This window comes from Antechinus flavipes, chromosome X (assembly GCF_016432865.1).
Source record: "Antechinus flavipes isolate AdamAnt ecotype Samford, QLD, Australia chromosome X, AdamAnt_v2, whole genome shotgun sequence".
Lineage (NCBI taxonomy): Eukaryota > Metazoa > Chordata > Mammalia > Dasyuromorphia > Dasyuridae > Antechinus > Antechinus flavipes.
Genome location: NC_067404.1, coordinates 8,552,518 through 8,574,214, shown reverse-complemented (window position 1 = coordinate 8,574,214; position 21,697 = coordinate 8,552,518). Strand labels below are relative to the sequence as shown.

The 21,697-nt window shown below is 41.0% G+C and overlaps 1 protein-coding gene across 2 annotated transcripts in view; it reads left to right on the top strand.

The window, feature by feature from the left end:
- VAMP7 (vesicle associated membrane protein 7) overlaps positions 1–21,418 on the top strand; it is a 45,546-nt gene extending 24,128 nt beyond the window's left edge. The window contains exons 5-8 of one of the 2 annotated variants that reach the window (XM_051969208.1): positions 3,586–3,676; positions 5,427–5,494; positions 10,708–10,800; positions 19,371–21,418. In XM_051969208.1, the coding sequence (XP_051825168.1) occupies positions 3,586–3,676; positions 5,427–5,494; positions 10,708–10,800; positions 19,371–19,439 (321 nt within the window). In that variant the 3' untranslated portion in view covers positions 19,440–21,418. The remainder of the gene's footprint in view (positions 1–3,585; positions 3,677–5,426; positions 5,495–10,707; positions 10,801–19,370) is intronic. The other variant, XM_051969210.1, reaches the window with a different exon arrangement.
- Positions 21,419–21,697: the final 279 nt, after the last annotated feature.

Here is a 21,697-nt window from a genome sequence, read left to right as displayed (position 1 = left end):
ACTGGGAAGCTTACATCTGGTGGCAGTTGGCAGGCTGAATTGGAGGAGAAATCAGAGAGAAACAGACTAGGATATTGTTAACTGTAGTTGAGGTGTGAGATACTAAAGGTACTCCAGTACTAACTGGAGTGGCAGCCATGACAGTGTGATTTTGGAGAGAGAACCAAGAGCATTTGGTGCTTGGAGGTGAAGAAGAGATAAGAGGAGGAGGCCCTTTGAAGCCTGGGAGCAACTGACTGATGGAGGAGGACAGGATGCGAGTTCCTTGGTTCCTGCACTGTTTAAGGTTATAATGGGATATCTTCATGGAAAAGTGTAGCAGGCAGGTGGAGATAGAGGTCATGTTAAGGAGAAAAGTTAAAGTAAGAAATCCCTAAGATTTTGGAGTCATGGGTATAGAGGTGATGCTTAAAGCAGTGATTAATGGAGCCAGTTCTTCATTGGGAGAGTGAAAAAGAGAAGAAACAGGATTCAGGGATACATCTTAAAGTGGGGATCAGTTGTGTGAAATACAGACAGGTAGGTCTCTGAAATTCAGACTGAGAAGGGGTCAGAAGACTTACCAAGTAGGTAACCGTTCCAAGTAGCTCATGAAGTTAAGAGAAAGATCAAAAAATGGTAGCTTTGGGGACCAGAGACTAGAATTTTTGGTATTCTTGGAACTGGAGGGATCTACTTTAGAACTCTTGTTTTTACATTTTGACTTTTTTAAGATGCTCAAAGCAGAATTCTCAAAATCTGAATCCAATCGGAAGTACTTTTTGATGCATTGATTGTTTCTGTTTATTCTGGTGATTCTAAGTCACAGATAATAGAAAATTATGTTCTTTTCTGTTTGGACACTTCGATTTTGAATGATCTTAAATGGTTTTTTGAATTTCTGTCTGTGACAGAATGCCTTATGAAAAATATTTGTATTGTTCAAGCCGGACTAATCATTCACATTTATATCTCGTCAGGATTTATAAAGTGCCTTCCTTACAACAATCCTTCCAGTTATGTGTTGCAAGTAATATTAGCATTCAACAGATGAAGAAAAGCTCAGTTAGATGGCTGGTTGCCTCTAATCACACAGGTGGTAGGTCAGATTTGAATCCAAGACTCTGCTGCCTCCAAATCCAGCATAGTATTCATTATGCTACATAATTGAGCTTTAAAAGATAGGAATGATATCATTTTGTGATTAAAGTTCTAGTTTTTTTAAAAATTGTTTCATTTATTCCTTTGGTCATTGCCTTTTGTGTGATGAATAATGCTAGATTTGAAAATCTGAATTCAAATCGTATTCAGCACTTACCTGCTCAATGACCCTAGGTAAGTCATTGAAGCTTTTTGAGCCTTAATTTCATCTGCTCCATAGTTCTTGGTTGGTGGGTGGTTGTTGGGAATGTTTTGTTTGTAAAGCCCTTCACAAACTTTCCCAAAATATCAGCACTCTAGGGATGTAATTGTCATCATTTTGCCGGCTTAGGCCCCAAGGTGTGCAGATTAAGGTAGACAAAGAATAATTTCTGCTGTCTTGTTCATTCAAGGGAACCTCTAATAGAATGGTATGCCCCCATATAATTTGTCATTATTTGGGACTCTATCCAAATTGCACAGAGTTCATTAAACATCCACGATAGAATTGTGCAGACAATAATACAATAAGATGGAGTTGGACTTGCTGGAAGGGCCCGGTTTGAAGAATGCTCATTAATAGCTCAATATCTACGTGGCAGAATGTCTACAGTGGAGTGCCACAGAGATCTGTGCTTGGCCCCATGCCACTGAACATTTTTAACAATGACTAGAGTAAAAGCCTAGAAAATGGGCTTATCAGTTTTACAGATGACTGGAAATTAGAGGGAAAACCAACAGCATGGATTACAGTCAGCATCCAAGGAGCTCTGAATCTAGTAAGAAGAAATTCGATAGGCATGAAGTCTTATACTTAAGTTCCAAAACTCAACTCAAGGTACAAGATATGTCATAGACTAATGGAATACTAGCTAAAGTGCTAAAAGGGAGCTTAGGGATCTTATCTAACAGATGAGGAAATGAATAAAATTCAAAAAAGCTTTTCTTGTGTCCTGAACCCCTTTGTAGCCTGGTGATACAGGTGGATCTCTTCTCTGAATAATATTTGCAAATGCTTAAAATACATAGAATTACAGAGGAAACGAATTTTGTTTAAATACAGTTATTGAAATATTTTAAAAACAAGTTCATAGCCCCAGGTTAATTCTGCTCAAATGTCCCCCTTGGGTCTGACTGTTCATAGCTGTGGCCCCCTGCCTGTGTAAGGAAGAGGGGAACCTGGGCCAATCAATGAGTTATTGTTTCTTCCATTATATTCGCTTACCACAATTTTTTGGGTTTTTTGGGTTTTTTTTTAGTTTTTCCCCAATCAATGTTCATCCTGTTATTTGCTACCAAAAAAGTACTGCTATCACATTTTCTATTGCATATTAACACACACATACACACACACAGAAATTGAAAACAATGCTAGGTAATCAGAGATGCACACAAAAAAATATTTAAACCATCTTAGGGACAAGAGAGGAATAAAAGGAATAAATGATGGCCTAGATGTCGATTCTTCTCAACTCATTTTCATTCTTGTATTTTGTTTTATAGGGTTTCGGGGGGGGGGGTTCCCAAAAATGTTGGTTTCCAGATCAGCGTTGAAAGGTGTCTCAAAAGAATTTCCAGACTCAGACCCATCTCCCAGTCAAAGAGCACAGTTTATTATAATTGTAATGCCAATTAAAGTGGGCTAAATTCCAAAGTAAGGAAAAGAGCCAAGCACTTCCCTTCACTGATATGCTTTTTTATGGCTTAGAGGTGGAGTTGAGGAGTGGTTTGGTTCTGACTTTTTGTGCAGATTCAGTGCCCGTAGTTCTCTGGGCAGAGCTTGCACAACCTTCCAGGGGTTGTGTTTTTACGCCTGAAACCACTAAGTCAAGTGTCGGACATCCACTTTTGTTCTGGGCCTGCATTAACTTTAAGCACCTCATTATTGTTGCTCATTAGTCTCAGAAACCAAATTATCACAGACCAACAGGCTGTTTTCTGGCAGCCAGCAATATTTATGGGCTCAGCATCCAGCTCAGAGTAAATTGGGGCAGGATAATGTAAAGGAAGAAATTCATCATTTCCAACTACATCCCTCCCAAGGTCAGGTGGGATTATTGCTACATCCTTCCTAAGGGCGGTACCACATCAGTTTGGGGTTTTGGGTGTCATATTAAATGATCCTTATTCTTCCTCTGCCTCCTTCTCATTCTCTACTCTCAGGTTCTCAGATGATATTTATATTTTTTGTATGTTTTCTCTTATTTTTTCCTTAGTATAAATGATATTTTATACAATGATATTTTAGTACCTTAATCCTTCCTTTTCTATTTCCTGTATGTTCCTTTCTGCTCTCTGTGTTATTTCTGCCTGTGACAGTGAAGTTTCTGACCAAGAGATAGGCTATACCCCTTAGTTACTAGACATATTTCTTCCCGCAGTCTTGTCATTCTTGCTGTTTTTTGCAGTGTAAATAAGTTTTCATTGCATGTTAGGTTGTCTCACACAAATCTTCTTTTCTCATAGAAACATCACTCTGAGAACAAACAGGTGGACAAAGTGGTGGAGACTCAAGCCCAAGTGGATGAACTAAAAGGAATCATGGTCCGGAACATTGGTATGACTTGTGGTCTAGTAGGAGAAGCCTCTGGGCAAATGGAGAGGCAGGAACTGAGCTGCTTGGGCTCTTCAGGATTTGGCACTGACTAGAAAGATCCCCACCTCTTCCCCCCAGTTTACTCCCAAGCATAGTTGTCTACTCAGGTAACTCATGTGTGGCCCTGCTTACGTGTTTTATATCTCTTTGATACCTTCTGACCATGCTTGGGTACAGAACAAAACAAATTCTCCCAAAAGAGCACAGAGAGGGGTGTGTGTGTGTGTGTGTGTGTGTGTTACATTGGTAAGTAATACAAAAATAGAGTCAGGTAGACATCTCCTTGTAAATCTATACCTTAAATTCTAACTTCCTTAGAAATACAAGTTTTTGTAGACTTCAAAAAAGCATACATGACTGAGTTTCAGTGCTTTAAAAAAAAAAAAAGGAATCTGCCATAATCTCCAACTTGTGAAGTCTGTTTTTGTCCTGACTCTCAAACCTAGCTTATTTCTCCAAAACCTTACATCATTGGCTTCTGCAAAGCACTTGAAGTTAACTTGTAACTTTCAAGATGACACTGTTGAAAGGGAACTGAATTTTAGTTCCCAAATTTGATCTTTTATTAATAGCTTGAATATTTACAGTATGAATAGCTGTTAGTCTTTAGGCATTTGGTCACAGAAAGATTAGAGAAATCATTGGACAAGCTACTTCCATGTCTCCCTCACATTTTGCAATAGCAATTACCTCTTCTTTATAGAGAGAAAGTGCTAATATTTTGGTTTTTCTCATTTCTTCCAGTGATTTAAGGGTGTTCATGTTTCTGTGGTGAACAAACACTGGAAAAATTTAGTTATAATTGAGAGCAAAACTAGCAGAATTTTAAAAAAATTTTTGTATTAAAGCTTTTTATTTACAAAGCATATGCATGGGTAATTTTTCCAACATTGACTCTTGCAAAACCTTTTGTCAAAATTTTCCCCTCTTTTCCCCCATCCCCTCCCCTAGATGGCAGGTAGTCCAATACATGTTAAATACATTGAAATACATGTTCGATCCAATATATGTATACATATTTATACAGTTATCTTGTTGCATAAGAAAAATCAGATCAAGAAGGAAGAAAAAGAAAAATTGAGAAAGAAAACAAAATGTAAGCAAATAACAACAGAGCGAGTGAGAATGCTATGTTGTGATCCACCCTCTGTTCCCACGGTCCTCTCTCTGGGCGTAGATGGCTCTTTTCATCACTGCCCAAGTGGAACTGGTTTAGAGCCACGTCCATCAGAATTGATTGTTGTATAGTCTTGTTGTTGCTGTGTACAATGATCTCCTCATTCTGCTCATTTCACTCAGCATCAATTCCTGTAAGTCTCTCCAGGCCTCTGATATCATCCTGCTGATCATTTTTTACAGAACAATAATATTCCATAACATTCATATACCATAACTTACTCAGCCATTCTCCAATGGATGGGCATCCACTTAGTTTCCAGTTTCTTGCCACTACAAACAGGGCTGCCACAAACATTTTGGCACATGTGGGTCCCTTTCCCTCCTTTAAGATCTCTTTGGGATATAAGCCCAGTAGAAACCCTGCTGGGTCAAAGGGTATGCACAGTTTGATAACTTTTTAAGCATAGTTCCAAATGGCAAACTAGCAGGATTTTAATTTAGCTTTTTTCTTTCTTTTCTATTTTTCCAATCTCCCTGTTCTGCTGCTACTCCTTATGACTTCCCTCCCTCTTTCACTGATTCCTACTCCCAGATCTTGTGGCTCAACGAGGAGAAAGACTGGAATTACTGATAGATAAAACAGAACATCTGGTCGATTCTGTAAGTATTTCACAAGAACCAGATTCAATTTGATGGCTGAGTTATTGGGGGAAATTCCAGAGTAGTAGTCCAAAACTGGTTATTATCAAGTGCGAACTTCCATGTGGTAGGCAGTGTATTGGAAAAATACAGAGATGAGTAAGATAAATCCCTCACAATAAAGAGCCGCCTACATGTTTGAAGAGGGAGAAAAAGACATGTACACAGCTAAGAGAGAAATAGCTTTCAGCTTTGGGGCTTAGAGAAAGTTCATGCAGCCTTTGGGTTGGACCTTGAAGATGTGTGAAAACAAACACATTGCAAGTACCTGGAGGACAGAGTAATTCAGAATCCCATTTGGCTTTCTCTTGAAAATGTGTAAGGGAGGTAGTAGGAGTCAAAGTTAGAATTGGCCACAGCCTGTTTGGGGAGGCTTTGAATACAAGCCTAAAGACTCTGGGTTTTAACGTACTTTTTATCAGGTAAGCCTTTATGAGCTAACATTTTTCCTGTTAGCTTAGGAAGGAGTATCTTCATAAGTCCCAAGGGAACAAATCCCCAGTGGTGGAATTTGGAGAACTAGAATGGCTGGTAGTAGTAATTTTGTGGAGGGAGAGAAGGAAGGAGATTCACCACCAGTCTTCCTCCATTGCCTCTTCATGGTGTGGAGGTGACACAAGGTTCTCAAAAGCTGGAAAAGCTCTGGCCAGGCCTGCCAGACTGGAAAGATTTTGATGGTAGACTATGTGTCTATTGTCTTGGGCTGATTTGATTTCAATTTGTTTAACTGGGGTGGGGAGTGTGATTGGGGGGGGGGGGAGGGTTTGGCCACAGAAACTCATGAAGTTAGAGGGGCTGTGATCTGCATTGGTGAAGTGAGCATCCTCACTGATGAGGTCACAGTTCTTTGAAGCCTTCCTGGCCCCCCTCTCATAATATCAGTTTGACTAGTAGCCACTTCTTTGCTTATGGAGAAGATTGGCCTTGCCTGGAGTAGCCTTGAAGCAAGTCGGATTTAGGGAAACAAAAATCAGTTAGGCAAATGAATTGCTGCATGCTTTTTATTCAGAGGTCACATTCATTTCATATGCTGCTTGAGAGCCATGTGTCTTACTGTTCTTGCTAACCACCCTGAGACATGGAGGTATAGAATATAAGGGAGAGTTGGGCAGAAGCAGCAAAGCTACCAGCTTGTCACAGATTTGTAAAGTAAAACAAACCAGAGAGAGCATTGCACCTTCATTTTGCCCCTGTCCGTTGACCATTGGCTAGGCTCATTCTTCCAGAAATCAGTGAACAACAGCTTGGTCTGGATTGGAAAACTAAAGCTCTTCCTTTGGAATAAGCAGTGAATCCACTGACCTCATGAGGGCTCATGATTTCTCCATGGTCCTGAGATGTATCACTTGAAGTCAGAAAAGAACTAGGAGATTCAGCAAGGACCCCAGCTGCTCTTCTTCCCAAGGTCTCCCTGAAGATGGCACAGGCCCTCATCTCAGGCCGAAGCAGCTTCTCTCTGTTTTCTCTTAATCCTCTTCTCTCTTTGAATTCTTTAAACGGGCACACTTGTTTTTTTACATGAAGCTAGACAGAATAAGAGAAAGGCAGAATTACAAACTTGATCCCATTAATAGTCCATAAAGATTGGTTTGAGAGGGCTCTCATATTACACAGAAAAAAAGTTTTTCCCAAACGACAGAAGTGTCAGTGTCTTGGCCATATGGGCCATTTTGCTTCTTGCCAGAGCCTGCCTGTGGCAAGTGCCTGTGATTCAAGGCATTCCACGATCTGCCACTAAGCTCGAGGTAACAGGTTGCTGTCGTATACCCGGCCCTCTAGACAAGCTCAGCAAAGCTTGGACACCTCCGGTGTCTTTGGATGTGCTGTTGCCAGGGTTCAGCTCAAATTGCCACCTTTTCCACAAAGCCTTTCCCAGTTTCCCTGACCACTGAAAGCGATTTCTCCATCACATATAATGATGTCCTGAGTACTTTGTTCTCCTCTGATTTACTTTTTAGGTTCCAATTTTTAGTGTATTTATCTCTTTGTAAGTTTTATGTAAAAAGCCTGTCTGTCTTCCCTCTGTATTTCCCCCAATGCCTAGCACCATTCATTGCATATAAAGAAGTTTAATAAATGCTTATTAAATTTCAAGAAAGGGCCAGCTGGAGCTAAGTGCAATTCATGTAGCTCTTTCCTAATCTATGTGAATCCAAAATAAAAGAGTGTTGATAAGCTCCATGTTAGGTTGCCAGATTGAGGCTGGGATTCACTTTTGTTTTTGTTTTTAAGAAACATGTAGAATTGCTTGAAGAGTGGACATGAAGTAATGCTTGTTTACCTCTTAAAATCTTTCTCTAGTTTGAATCAACTTAGCTTTTTAATATGTCATCCTGACTTAGTTTAAGGTAAAGTAGTGACGTTTCTTTGTGGATGAATGAAATCAAAAGCTTTGTGATTTCAACAGAAACTGATCTATGATTTCCAGATGAGCAGTTGAGGTAAGCCACTCTGTTTTATTATACTCAAGTATTCAGATGGATCTGGGGATGTTCCTTCCACCAATACAGATTCCAGCGTATCCATGCCTGCCCAGCCTGCTCAGCTATTGGCAGCGTCCTTCCATTAGCTTGCCAGAAGCAGTCCTCCCAGTGTACTGAGGAGCTTTCTTAGTTTCATCTCACATTGTAAGGATGCTACAGGTGGAACATAGACTCTTATCCCCTACCACGTGACCAGCCTGTTTTATTTTTCAGTCATGCATTTCCCTAATAATATCCTGTTTTTACTCCTGTAAAAACTCCTGTTTTGCAAAGTCCCTTATTTATTTTATGTTATAGCTTGTTTTCATATCCACCATGAGTTTTTCCTTGACCTTAACATAATATTTATTTTTGATTCTTTAGAGACAATCATGTTCTATGTCTTACACCTATATGATATAAATAGGATATTGGTATTAAAAAGATAGACTTTTGTTTCTGGGAGAAATTTGGGATTATTAAGAAAGCTTTGCAGATTCCTAAAGGTAATCTAGCATTCTCTGTCTTCTTTCTCTTTAATTCTGAGCTCCACTAAATGTCCATTTGCATAGTGTATTCCAGGTATCTGTACTGATAGATATGTTTTCAGCTGTGTGCGGTATACAGGTAATAGACATTCTTCATCCACTTGGTTTTTCCTGTGTGGATTGTTAGTTCTGACTCCTCTTTGCTATTGCAAATTTCTTCCAGAAGGCTCTGCTTCTCCATCATAGTGGTCAATACTTTATGTAGTCATACTCCTCTCTGTTGTAAGTCCTATCTGCTATTATCACTGTTGTTTTGTCTTTTAAAAAAAATCTTGAGCAATTTTGATACATAGAAAGGATATGCTTTGTTGGAAGAGGTGGTACTTTATCAAATCACATTTTTTTCCATTGTATTCTCAGTGTTTCTTAGTCAATTGCATGATAGTAAAGATGTGATTTGCTGTAGCACATCACAGGAGAAAGCCTTCCTCTTCCTTTAGGCTCACTGGATCCTTGATCTAGAGCTGGAAGTGGCCTTAGAGGTTATCTAATCCAATTCCTTCATTCGACAGATAAGGAAACTGAGACTTGGAAGTTAAGTGCCTTGGGTAATAAGTATTAGGGCTGGAATTTGAACTCAGGTCCTGGAACTCTTTTAAGTTTTGTGGTCTTTCCACTACACCACACTGCCTACACACACACCTACTATTCCCCTACTAAGGCGAGCTTAATTCAGGAGTAACAGTGATTACCACATCAGTAACAAATCATTTCCTGTCAAAATACAAATCCACTTCCCTTTTTCTGTGGTGTTACTAGCACTCATTATGTCTAGCATCTAGTGATACTCTAGTTCTCAAAGGTTCACGATATAGAAACATGACATTTCTGTGTACAGTTTTACAAGAATTTTTCAGTCCTTATTCCCAAATGTGCTTTCCAGTGTATTCCTCACCGTCCTTGCTAGTTCCACCTTTTCACTGAAGGATCCCAGTATCCCAGCCTCTGTTGACCAAATCAGGAAGGTCTTTTGGAGTTCTGTGTAGAATGTCTCTCCCTTTTTTTCCTTTGCAATAACTCTTGGTACATAAGCTGCAGTGACTCTTTGGTAGTCTTTTCTGCAGATACTTAGGAGCACTGCAATGTGAGCTAAAAAATTGTGGAATAGGCCTTTGGGCAACTTAACAGCTCCTCTGCCTCTCCAAGGAGTGCTTCTCGCCATCTTTCCATTTGGTGGCTTTATTTATAGCCAGAACGTCAAGACTGGTAGACTCCTAGGCTTCAAATAGTCTGTCTGCTTGTTGATCTTGATACAGGGATCTCATATTAAGAGTCCCAGTAACCAAATTAAAGGTGAAAAATAGGAATTCTTAGCCCCTTTGTCAAAGCTCTGCCACCACTTGGCTACTGTCACTGCAGAGGCTGCCCAGATCTAAGGACTACTTTGAGTTTATTTCATGGGTCCCCACGAAATTGTCCACAATGGGCAGCCTCTTGGTGATGAGCCTCTCTGCCCTTAGCAAGAAGTGGTTCATGAGCTCCAATTCAAGTTTTATTTTTCATTCAACTATTGCAGCATGAGCAGCTTAGTTGCAGAAATAACATCGAAACTTAAATGTCAGCTTTTGTTAAAGAGTACCAAGTGCTGACATTTTTCGTAGCTGCATAAATGTGAAGCCAGAAGATTTGCCGTATTGTACAAACCCTTAACCAAAGCTCATAAGAATAAACAAGCTCCATTTGACCACTAAAGTTTGTTTAGCCCCCTTCTTTGTTTAGCCCCCTTCCCCCACCTCTTGTCCTTCCTCAGTGTACAGTGTCACTCAGAAGCAATATGATTTGTGTTTCCCATGCAATTGGAACCCTTTAATAAGTGACCAAAATGCAATGGGGCAGTGATACAGTAGTAAGGAAAAAAGGGACATTATCAGTTGGGAGTTGAAGTTTGGAGCCCACGTTGAGTTTTGTTTTTGTCTTTTTTTTTTTCAAACAGATGCTTACTATTAGCTTTGTTTAGAGTAGATACTATTTTTGTTACCCTTTGTTTTTGTTGCTCAGCTTTCTCTAAGAAATCAGATGTTTTAAACAGTTCAAAGAAAATGTTCGTCTAGTTTTACATGTATGCTTAACAGCTTTCTGGAAGAAGCAAGATATATTTCAGGTGATACTGAGATAATGAAATATTGAATATTACAGATCAAACTGTTCACTCATTTTCTTCTAGTCAGTCACCTTCAAAACTACTAGCAGGAACCTTGCCAGAGCCATGTGTATGAAGAACCTAAAGCTCACCGTCATCATCATCATCGCAGCGATGGTAAGTTTGATGAACCCCTCCTGTGAGCGTGGGTAGCTCACATTGTCCTTAGAGAAGATGAGCTGCTAAGAAACTGCTTCATGGTCACTAAGCAAGAAACGGAACGTTCTGCTCTAAGTGATTCTAAAAGGTTGACAAGATAATGAAAATATGGACATATGAAAATACTTCAATATTCTCTCTGATCTCGTGCATTTGAATATCTCTTGCTCTTACCACTTCTTTTCCAGTTATAAATGTGGAGGGTGCTAAGAATCTCAGTTTTGAGAACATCTGTAAACTCTAATTTAGCTGTTCCTTGTTGGTCCTCCAAATCTGAGTTACGAATAGCACTGCCATGATTAAAACCAAAGTTCTACTGTGATGTCAAAAAGCTGAATTTTCGGTTTCAGGGGAAAAACATTTAAGGAGGAGCCCTGTCTATCTCTTCAAAGCATGTGACTGGGCATGAATCAGTCAGGTCAGTCAAAAGTATTTATTAAGCATCTTCTATGTGCCAGACAATCTGGGAAGCATTGGGAATATCAAGAAAGGCAAAAGATAATCAAGGAGATTACAATCAAAACATGCAAAAAAAATTTTTAATGCGAGCAATATAAAGAATAAATAGGAAATAATTAACAAAGAAAGGCACTGGGTTCAAGAGGAGCTGAAAGACGCTTCTTGAAAAAGATGGGAATTGATTTGGGACTTAAAGGAAACCAGATAAATCCGTAGACAAGTTGAGGAAGGAGGGTGTTCCGGGTATGGGTGACAGAGAAGATTTCAGGATCTTAGAGCTGGACCTGACTTAAAGGGCACATGCCAAGAAGTAAGCTATAATGAGACTAAAAAGATCGGAGGGCCATGTCATGAAGGGCTTTGAATGCCAAAGAAGTTTGCATTTGAACCTAGAGATCATGGGGAGCCACTGGAGTTTATTGAGTAGGGGGAGAAGTAATCAGTCTTGTGTATTAGGAAAATCACGTCAATGGCCAAACAGAGGATGGTTCAGAATGGGGAGAGATCTGAGGCAGGCAGAGCCACCAGCAGCTCCTGTTGCAGTCCAGGTGTGAGGTGATGTGACCTGCACCAGTGTGGGCAGGTTCAGAGGAGAAATGTTGCAAAGGGGTCAAGGAGAATGAGGATTGAGAAGAGGCCGTGAATACTCGCTGCACACTCCCAAGTGGTATTTCACACAAGCAATTGGACAACCAGATACTTAACTCATGTGTCAGGTACAAGAAATTTTCCTTCTGCCCATCGTTTCTTCCTTTCTTTCCCCTCACTGCTACAGAATCTACCACTGGCTCTGTCTTTCCTCCTCCTCTCTCTTTGTCATCTCCATAGGGACAACTGGCAACAGAGGGAAAGGAGAAGAAGAAACAGGTAAAGCTGCATCCTTAGGTGCTTACCTCCCCCTCCAAACCATTCCATTCTGGAAGGTCCATCACAGGCCAGAAGAGCTACCACTAGGAGAGCTTGGACTATAACATGAAAGATTCATTCTATTGTGACAAGCTTTTATTAATCACTTACATGTGTCAGATGCCTCCATTTGAGAAGCTTCCCTTCTGGTAAATACCATTCAAGGATAGAAGAGAGCATTAATGAAGCCATGAAGAAAGGCTTTGTAAGAAAGTAGCAGCTAGAGGGGAGGGGAACCAGCCTTTGCAGAGCTGCAGAGGTGGGAAATGGCTTCTTTGGCTGCAACTAGAATGTGTGAAGGGAAGTGATGTGCAGTCTACAAAAGTTAGCTGAGTCCCTTCTCTTGACAGATAGCAGCAGGTCAGAGACTAGACACAGGCCATGTGCCACTTTGTTTGGCCCAGCTGTACTTCTCTGCCACAAAAGAGAATTCTATGGGGTAACAAGGGGCAGCAAGTTATTGGCAGTGATGCGGGGGGGGGGGGGGGGGATGTTACTTTTTTTTTCTTTTTTAAAGAGAAACAAAGGTAAAGAATGTTTTAAAAAAAAAAAAAAAAGCTGTTCCAGTCCGGGGAAAGTGACTGGGCCCACTACAAATATATGTTCTATGATCTCAATCAGACCCTCATTGAATCTAGGCAGTCTTTTTGCCTTAGCTCCTTAGTTCACTCTCCCACTTTCTACAGAGGGTCTTGCAAACCTTTCATACCCTTTTCAAACCTTCCATGACTTCCCCTTCTCTTATTTTATCAGATAAGAAACTTGCCTTTTATTTTACTGAAGAAAAAAAAAAAAACATTCACCAAGACCCTTTCTTATCTCTTCCTTCTTATCTCACATTATTCAGGTACCTTCTGTCACTGTCTCCTTCACCCCTACCTGTGGTGCTTTCTTCTTTTCTATAATATATGATGGTTCTTTCTGGGAGCATGTTTCTCGGGGAGGTTTTCTGGAGGCAGCCTTAGTTCCAAGTAATAATCAAATACAGCCAGGAGTTAAAATCCAGTCTTTTATTGTCTCTTCCAAAATAGCCCCGTTAGTTTTCCTTGGTTCCGAGAGCTCTTGTTGCTAGTCCTTTGCTTTTGCTCCTGCCTCTGCCAGCCTCAGCCTCTCCTTTTCCGAATCCCCTGCAACTGACTTACTTCTGACTCCAGGAGCTCCTTATATATGATCTCTTAAAGGTGTGAACCCAAAGGTTGACTCCTCCTCTGAGAGAGTGGGATTGTGGGTTTCTGACTTGTGAATCTCCTGAACTTGTGAACTCCAGTGTGTGAACCGTCAAAGGTGTAAGCATTGTTTCTGTCATTTCTAGTGATTTAACACCTTGTAAGGATTCGCTCTAATGTGTGAACCAGTAAGCATTGTTTCTATCAATTCCATTGAGTTAACACTAGGATTCTAACACCTACCCACAGGATGAGGTTGCTGTTCTCACAGTGGACTTTTATGAATCTGGAAGAGAAAGTGAGGCTGACAACTCTGTCTCACTTAAATTCAATTCACGTGAAAGTTGACATCACCTGCAATGTCATTGTTCCCCTTTGAAGATGAAGGATGAACAATGACTCCCCTATGTGCACAAGTAATCCCCGCCTTCTCCAACAGATTGCATCCTCCTCCTTCCCTCTCCCATTATCTTCCCTCTCTCTTTTCAGTCTCTTGCTTCCTTACTGCCTATAAATATGTCCATGTCAAACCCATCTGCAAAAAACTCTCATTTGATCCATCTCTCCATATCCTTGATACTCTGTTCTCTCTCAGGTTTATGAACACAACTCTACTGGTTCTCTTCCTGCCTATCTGACTACTCTATCTCAGAGTCCTCTATTGGACTTGCATCCAGTTTATACTCTCAGAGGGTTTCTCTCAGACTTTCCTGGGTGGTCTCTTCCCTCTGTCCTGCTTCACTTGATAATTTCAATACTTCCCATGGACTGAATTATCACCTCTGTGCATCTGATTATCCAGCCCTAACCTCTTAGCACATATCAGCTATCTATGCGATATCTCAAATTAGATGTCCTATAGACATCTTAGGACTCAGTATGACCCAGAGATTAATTGTTTTTCCTTTTAAACCCTCCCCTTCTCCACTTTCCCTTATAATGTTGAAGGTATCACCTTTCCTCACAAGCTCCCAGGCTCATAACCCAGAAGTCATCCTGGGTTCCTCACACTCACCTCCCAGACCAAGTTATAGCCTTATTGCCCAAGCCAGTTGAGTTCACCTCTGCAGCCTCTCTCAGATGTTCTCCCTTTTCTGCTTTGACACTGTCTGCACCTTCATGTCTGGATTATTGCAATAGCTGCTGGTGAGTTGGCCTGCCTCGAGTCTCTTCCCCACTTGAGTCCATCCTCCTTTCAGTCACCAAAGGGATTTTTCTAACTCGAAGGTATGATCGTGTCGTTCCCCTCAATAAATTCTAGTGGCTCCCTCTCATCTCCAGGATCAAATACAAAATCCTCTGGAAGCAAAACTTTATAACAAGCCATCCCCAACCCCTTCCCAATCTTTTTACACATTACTTTGTGCCATGTACTCTTCTACCTAGTGACACTCCCCCTGGCTGTTCCATGAACAAAACGCTCCATCTCTTGGATCTGAGCATTCTTTCCTGCTGTTTCCCCATGCCTAAAATGTTCTCCCTTCTTTCTCAGGTTCTGACTTACCAGGCTTCCTTTAAATCCCAACAAAAATCCTATCATTCGCAGGAAGCCTTCCCCAACCCGTCATAATTCTAGTGCCTTCCCTCAGTTCATTATTTTCCTTGTATCTTGTTGGTATGTATTTCTTTGCTTGGTGTTTTCCTCATTAGACTCTGAACTCCTTGAGGACAGGGGCTGACTTGCCTTTCTTTGTATCTCTAGTACCCAGCACAGTGCTTGGCATGTTTTGGGCACTTAATAAATGTTTGCTGGCTGGCAGAAAGTGTATGAGACCACCTGATAGAGATTTCAAATTCTTGCTACTGCTGCCTTGGGCCCATTTCCTTGCCTATTCACCAGGCTTTTGTCTTGGGCCTTGTCTTGCCTTCACCTTCACTATATTTTCCCTGATTCCTTGCCTGCTTATTGACCTGATGCTTCTTTCTTCATTTTGATCCAAAAATCATTTCTTGGGTGGCAGTTATGGGCCAGGGGTGCCATTCCTGCTCTCAAGGAGCTTAAATTCTCCCAGGGGTGAGGATAAAACCCATAAACTGATACATGTTGTAGGTATTTCTATCTGAACACCTAAGGGGCAGCTAGGTAGTATAGTGGATAGAGCACCAGTCCTGAAGTCAAGAGGACCTGAGTTCAAATTTGGCCTCAGACACTTAACACTTCCTAGCTGTGTGACCCTGGGCAAATCACTTAACCCCAATTGCCTCAGCAAAAAAAAAAAAGGAAAAAAGAAAAGAAAATGACACCTAAACTAAGTCTTGAAGGCAGACAGGGGCCTTCCAGCCATGGTGGACAACCTCTGCCTCTAAGGGAGGAGATGGAGTAAACAAGCCAATTTGACTGGAACATCATGTCTGCAAAGGGAACTGCTGTGCCCCGAGAGGTAGGTTGGAGCCATATTGTGAAGGACTTCAAGTTCCAAGCTGAAGACTTGTTGAAATTGTGAAATTTTAAAGTTGCCTTGGGGCAATCGAGGAGAACTCCTGAACATTATTAAGCAGAGAAGTGATGTGGTCAGGTTTATGCAATGAGAAATTGTAGAGTATGGATTAGAGAGGGGCGAATTGCCATGTGAATATCAGTGACAGCTTTTACCAGAGTGGTGGCCATGGAAGTGTGGATACAAGCTAATGATATTGGTAAGGAAGGATCCACAAGACCTGCCAACTGACTGGCTGACTGGAAAGGTGGTAGGCCCCTCAGAACCTCAGTTCTTCCAAACCATCCACTCTCCTTAGCTGGACTTGCCCCATTTTTTTACTGCTCTACTGTCAGTCATCATCACTCAGAGCATGTTTAGGCATCTGTTTGCTTAATGACTTGCATAATGGTAGAGGTGGTGTGCCAATGTCATGAAAGTAGAAAGTTGGTGGTCAGGATCTAGAACTAAGGCTGAACAGTGTTGAAATGTTATTTCTCAATTAGCAAAAAATAAATGAAAATGGCTCAGGGTACAAAATTGTCAGCTGCACTGGTAATGCTTGTAAGGAGAAGACAGTGTGGAGGACTGTGGGAACTTCAAAGGGGCCATCAGTGTCATGTGCTAGTCAGACAAGCAAAATAATGCTATACCGTGTTACTTTAGAAACACGACGGCCAGAACTGTCTAGGAAAGGAATAGCTGCCATGATAGATAGTGAAGGATGAATGCAATAGTAAAGATACTGTCAAGTAGGGTTCACTCCAGTGAAGGGTTGAATTGGATGATAAATGGTTAAGATCTCTTCTTTCTAGATGGGAGATGAGGAGGTAACAAATATTTGGTGATTGATTTAATTGATGTATTGGTTGGTTTTATCAAATGGGTTTTTCCTCCTTTTTTCATTCTTTGTTCCAAGGATAGAAAGAAAGGAAAAATACTCGAAAATGAAAATAAAAGCAAAATAAATCCGTAAAGATTTTGAGGACATTTTTAAAAATATCATATCATTCAACCATTCTGATTGGGACTATGCTCATAGGGTTATCCAACTGTGCATACCCTTTGACCCAGCAGTGTTTCTATTGGGCTTATATCCCAAAGAGATATTAAAGAAGGGAAAGGGACTTGTATGTGCAAAAATGTTTGTGGCAGCCGTCTTTGTAGTGGCCAGAAACTGGAAACTGAGTGGATGCCCATCCATTGGAGAATGGCTAAGTTATGGTATATGAATGTTATGGAATATGATTGTTCTGTAAGAAACAACTAGCAGGATGATTTCAGAGAGGTCTGGAGATACATGAACTGATGCTGAGTGAAATGAGCAGAACCAGGAGATCATTGTACATGGCAACAAGATTATATGATGATCAATTCTGATGGACGTGGTTCTCTTCAACAATGAGATGATTCGGGCCAGTTTTAATGGTCTTGGGATGAAGAGAGCCATCTACACCCAAAGACAGGGCTGTGGGGACTAAGTGTGAATCACAACATACTTAGTATTTTCACTCCTTTTGTTGGTGGCTTACATTTTTTTCTTTCTCAGTTTTTTCCTTTTTGATTTGAGTTTTCTTGTACAGCAAGATAATTGTATAAATATATATGTCTATATTATATTTGCATACATTTTTACCATGTTTAATATATATTGGATTACTTGCCATCTAGGGGAGGGATGGGAGAAAGGGGTGGGGATTGGAACACAAGGTTTTGCAAGGGTCAATGTTGAAAAATTATCCTTGCATGTGTTTTGAAAATAAAAAGCTTCCCCAAAAAATATTGTATCATGGGAATCCCAGAATTTGATTTGAAGGGACTTTAGCAGCATGCTGAGAAGGAATCATCATTATATTATACATGCAAGCAGTTATTCAGCACTTCTGTAGGCAGCCCATTCCATTTGGGGATTGCTCTCATTGTTAGGAAGTTTTTTGATTTTTTTTTTCCCTGACATCAAATTCAAATTTACAACCTCTACCCATTTCTTGCTGGCTACTGGGGCCAATCCAAAACTAGTCTAGTCTTTCACATATCAGCTCTTCAAACCCTTGAGTCATCTCTTCGCAAGGCTACATATATCCTGTTCCTATGACATGATAGAAGACTAGCCACCATTCTGGTTATTTAGAACTGTAGTCTAAAAGGATTGTCCCCTCCTTATTCTTTTAAGGTTGTGTTAGCTTTTTCGGCTGTCACATCACACTGTTAACTCGCCAAACTTGCAGTCCATTAAGACCCCTCAGATCTTTTTCAAACAAACTGCTATCCTACCAAATTTCCTCATTTTATGCTGGTGAAGCTACCAAGTTTTTTCTACCCAAATACAAAACTTTATATTAACCTCCGTTGAATTTCATCTCATAAGATTCACCCCAATGTTCTCATCTTTTAAGATCCATTTGGATCCAGACTCTGGCATCCATGTGTCACCCAGCTTCATGCTGGACCTGCTTGGGGGTCATTAGGTCTCTCCAAGAGGTGGCAGAGAGTCCATCTACAACAAGTGCCTCACTCTTCCATCCTCCTCTTTTCCTGACCTTATTGCCATCCTGTATATATGGCGTTATTAAAATCTTTTAAGTCAGTTGGTAGATTTTCTGTGCATACATATATACTCAAGTCCTATTTTTCCTCATTGGAATTGTTCCCTTTCTTCGGGCTGACTGCTCTTTAAGCATGTTAGTCCATAAGATCATTCCTATCCTGCCTTTGAAGTGTCTAGGGTCTTGTCAGAGGATGCCCAAATTGCCTCTCTTTCAGTGGTGGTCATCTACCCTCAGTATTCCCCGCATTTCTGTCCTAGCAGCTGGTTCCTCTATGGTAGTAGAAGTCAGATCCAGAATAGAATTTCCCCCGACTACCTTTTGGAGGATAAAATTATTGCTAGCAAGTCAAGAAGTATTTCATCTCTGCCAGAGGAATTCCAAATTCCTCATCTGTTTTTTCGTTCTTTCTGGGTAGTCTGTGTAACAAAATCTCTTCTGTTTCTCTAGACAATCCTCAGTTTCCCTTAACATGTCAGACCTGTCCTCCTCCTACATGATTAAGATAAGCCTCAGTGAACTAGAGTACGGTACCCTTTGCCAGAAGCTGGCCCCGACTACCTTTAACGTTTGCACCTGAAATGCCGTAAATTCCGGTTCTGTCAAAGGAATCGGTGCCCAACTTGAAAAAATTAGATAAATTCTGAATTTATCAGTTGGATCAATGAGACCTAGTTAGCCCATCAATTTGTATAAGAAGGAAATGCAGCTTGAGAAGCAGCATAGAAAGATAGAAAGAACTGATCTTGGAATCAGCAGTTCAAGGTCTAGTAGTTAGGTTCTAGCCTTAGTACTAGACCACCAGCCAGTGATCCTTGAGTTTAGATTACTGCTTTGTAATGTGCTCGAGTTGCCTCACCAGAGTTCGCAAATCTTAAAGTACTTGTTCGACTTGTTATTGACTTTCAGAATGGTGGAATCGGAGGGGCTGTGGTGGAGTATAGTGAGGTGATTCCTGATGAATGTACCTTGGATGGAAGAGCCTCAGTGTACTTGCTACGTTGCTCACGAACAGAAATGTCATTTCTCCACAGATTTTCATCTATGTCGTCGTCTCGGTCGCCTGCGGTGGGCTCACCTGGCCAAGATGTGTGGCGAAATAAATCCAGAACAATCTTAAACTAAGAATATGAGGGAACAAGGATTTAAGAAGCAACCCAAGTAACTTCCTCCTGATTGCTGGTCTGTCCCTTCCTTCCACTTTTCTTCCATTGTTCCCAGACTGCGGTTTTTTCTTTGTGTATTCCAGTGCCCCCCAAATGGAGCCATCAAGTCACTGCTTCTGCACCACTGCCACCTTTGTTGGAAAGGGACTTGTAATTTTGAACTCTTTGTTGTCACCCAGATGGAGCCACCTCACTTCTCCAGTTGCTGCTTGGGAATAAAGAGGGCAAACATATTGGTGTGACCATTATACACCGAAGCATTTGCACTTTAATGGAATTTAAATAATGCATCTCAGCCACATCCCCTATGATCCGTATGGACGGACACCATTCCCAGTAGAGAATCAGTATTAGGGCCACGCCTTTGCTCCTTTGGGGGGGTTGAAGTTCCGGGATTGGTGCCATCCATCCATTCATGTAGATCCCACTTAAAGACTTCTCTTTGAGAACCAGGTAGGGATCAGCTCAATGATTAAAAGAACCCATGTGGTTCTTAAACCAGGAGGCGTCCTGTTCAGAAAAATGGACCAAACCGTTCCTCTGCTTTTCTCTTGCAGTTGAGTTGAAAAAGTGATGGTTTTACTCATGTCCAAAGTTGGAACAATGTAGCTACTTTCCCTATTTGTGTGTTTAAGTATTTTTGTCCTCTTGGGGGGAGGGGCTCTTCAGATCACCCTCTTGTTCCCAGAGTGGTAGAACTTCTTTGACCAAGCTCGATCCAGGAAAAGAGACTCTTAACAGCTGGGATTAGCTTGGAAGTTGTTTAAGTAGGACACGGGAAATATTTTTCTTCTGGGGGCTTAACAGTTGTGTTGCCTTGAATGAATAAACTGAATACCAAGTCAGCAATGGCGCTGGTGTGGTAGCTGAGAGTACTTCTCTCTTCCCATCCCCTGTATTGGGTTTGGTTGCTGCTGAGCTACAGGCTGCACATCCTTCAAAGCCAGGCCTGCGCATGTGTCTGTCAATGGCCAAACGAGAGATTTAGCAAATACTTGGCCAGAATTCAGGTCACCGAGCAAAGCACATTTTGCTGACTAAAGAGCCTTCATTAGGGGGATAGGAGCCCTTCAAATTTTGAGATTTCAAAAATCATTTGCCTAGAGTGGAGATGGAAAGAGAGCAAATAGAATGGTGCATAAAAGGAGCCAAAAAGCAGTGTAATAATCCGGATCTGGAAGCTAGCTAGAGATCGTGTAGGTTAGAGGTCACACCTGCCAGCTAGGAAATTGGTACGTGTACATCTCAAAGGGAGCCAGAGATCCGTCTATCGATTTCTCAATAAGTGCCCTTCCATGAGATTATGTATGAAGCTCTGACCCCTTTGTTACCTGAAGAATTAGCGTTTACTCCGTTCTCTCCGATCGCAGCTCCTCTGGAATGATCCTAACTAACCATGTGCCTTGACTATATATGCATCACATCATATGGCTCAGAGTGCCTACCCTTTTAACTGTATTCCATAATTCACACTGTTTTATTGCTACCTGTTCCTTCACATCCACACTTCCCTCCCCTTAACCTGAAATATACATCAAAAGCATTACTATCTCCTCTCTTGCCCCCCCATGTTGTCAGGACCCTGTTGGTCAAGTTCATCACAGTAGCTCTTTCAAATCTTTTTTTTTTTTTTTTTAAACATGACTTTAGCCTACTTGGTCCAGAACAGAATTGTGTCCTTGGGTTACAAGCACCAAAATAGCTTTACTCAGAATTCCAATTCCCTTTTGTGTCCACACCTGCACCAAGTTACCAGTGCACCAAACTGTGCATGTTTCAAGGAATTGACTTTGCTCTTGATTCTGTTTCTGTATAAAACCACTTTTAACAAAGATGCTCTTGTCTTAAAGAATGCATTCATTGACGGCGTCATTGAAAAGCTTCACCTCTTGAAATAAAACAGCACAGAAATGTGAGTGGCCTTTGTTTTTAAAACATTTGCTCCAATGACTTCATTTTGGCAGCTGGGAGGTTGTTGCCTCTGCCAGAGTGGGGCAGTGTTTGCATAGTGAGGAATCAAAAGCATCTGAGCCACTGGTGTCAGTGACATCTTGAAGAGTTTTAAGATGATTTGTTTCTCCAGTTACTGAAGATCTTATGGGAACCTACAGGACGAGTGCATAGAGAAAGGAAAATGAGATTGAATTGTCTGGCTTATGTACCACCTAAACACAAAGGTTATGGATTACCAGGTT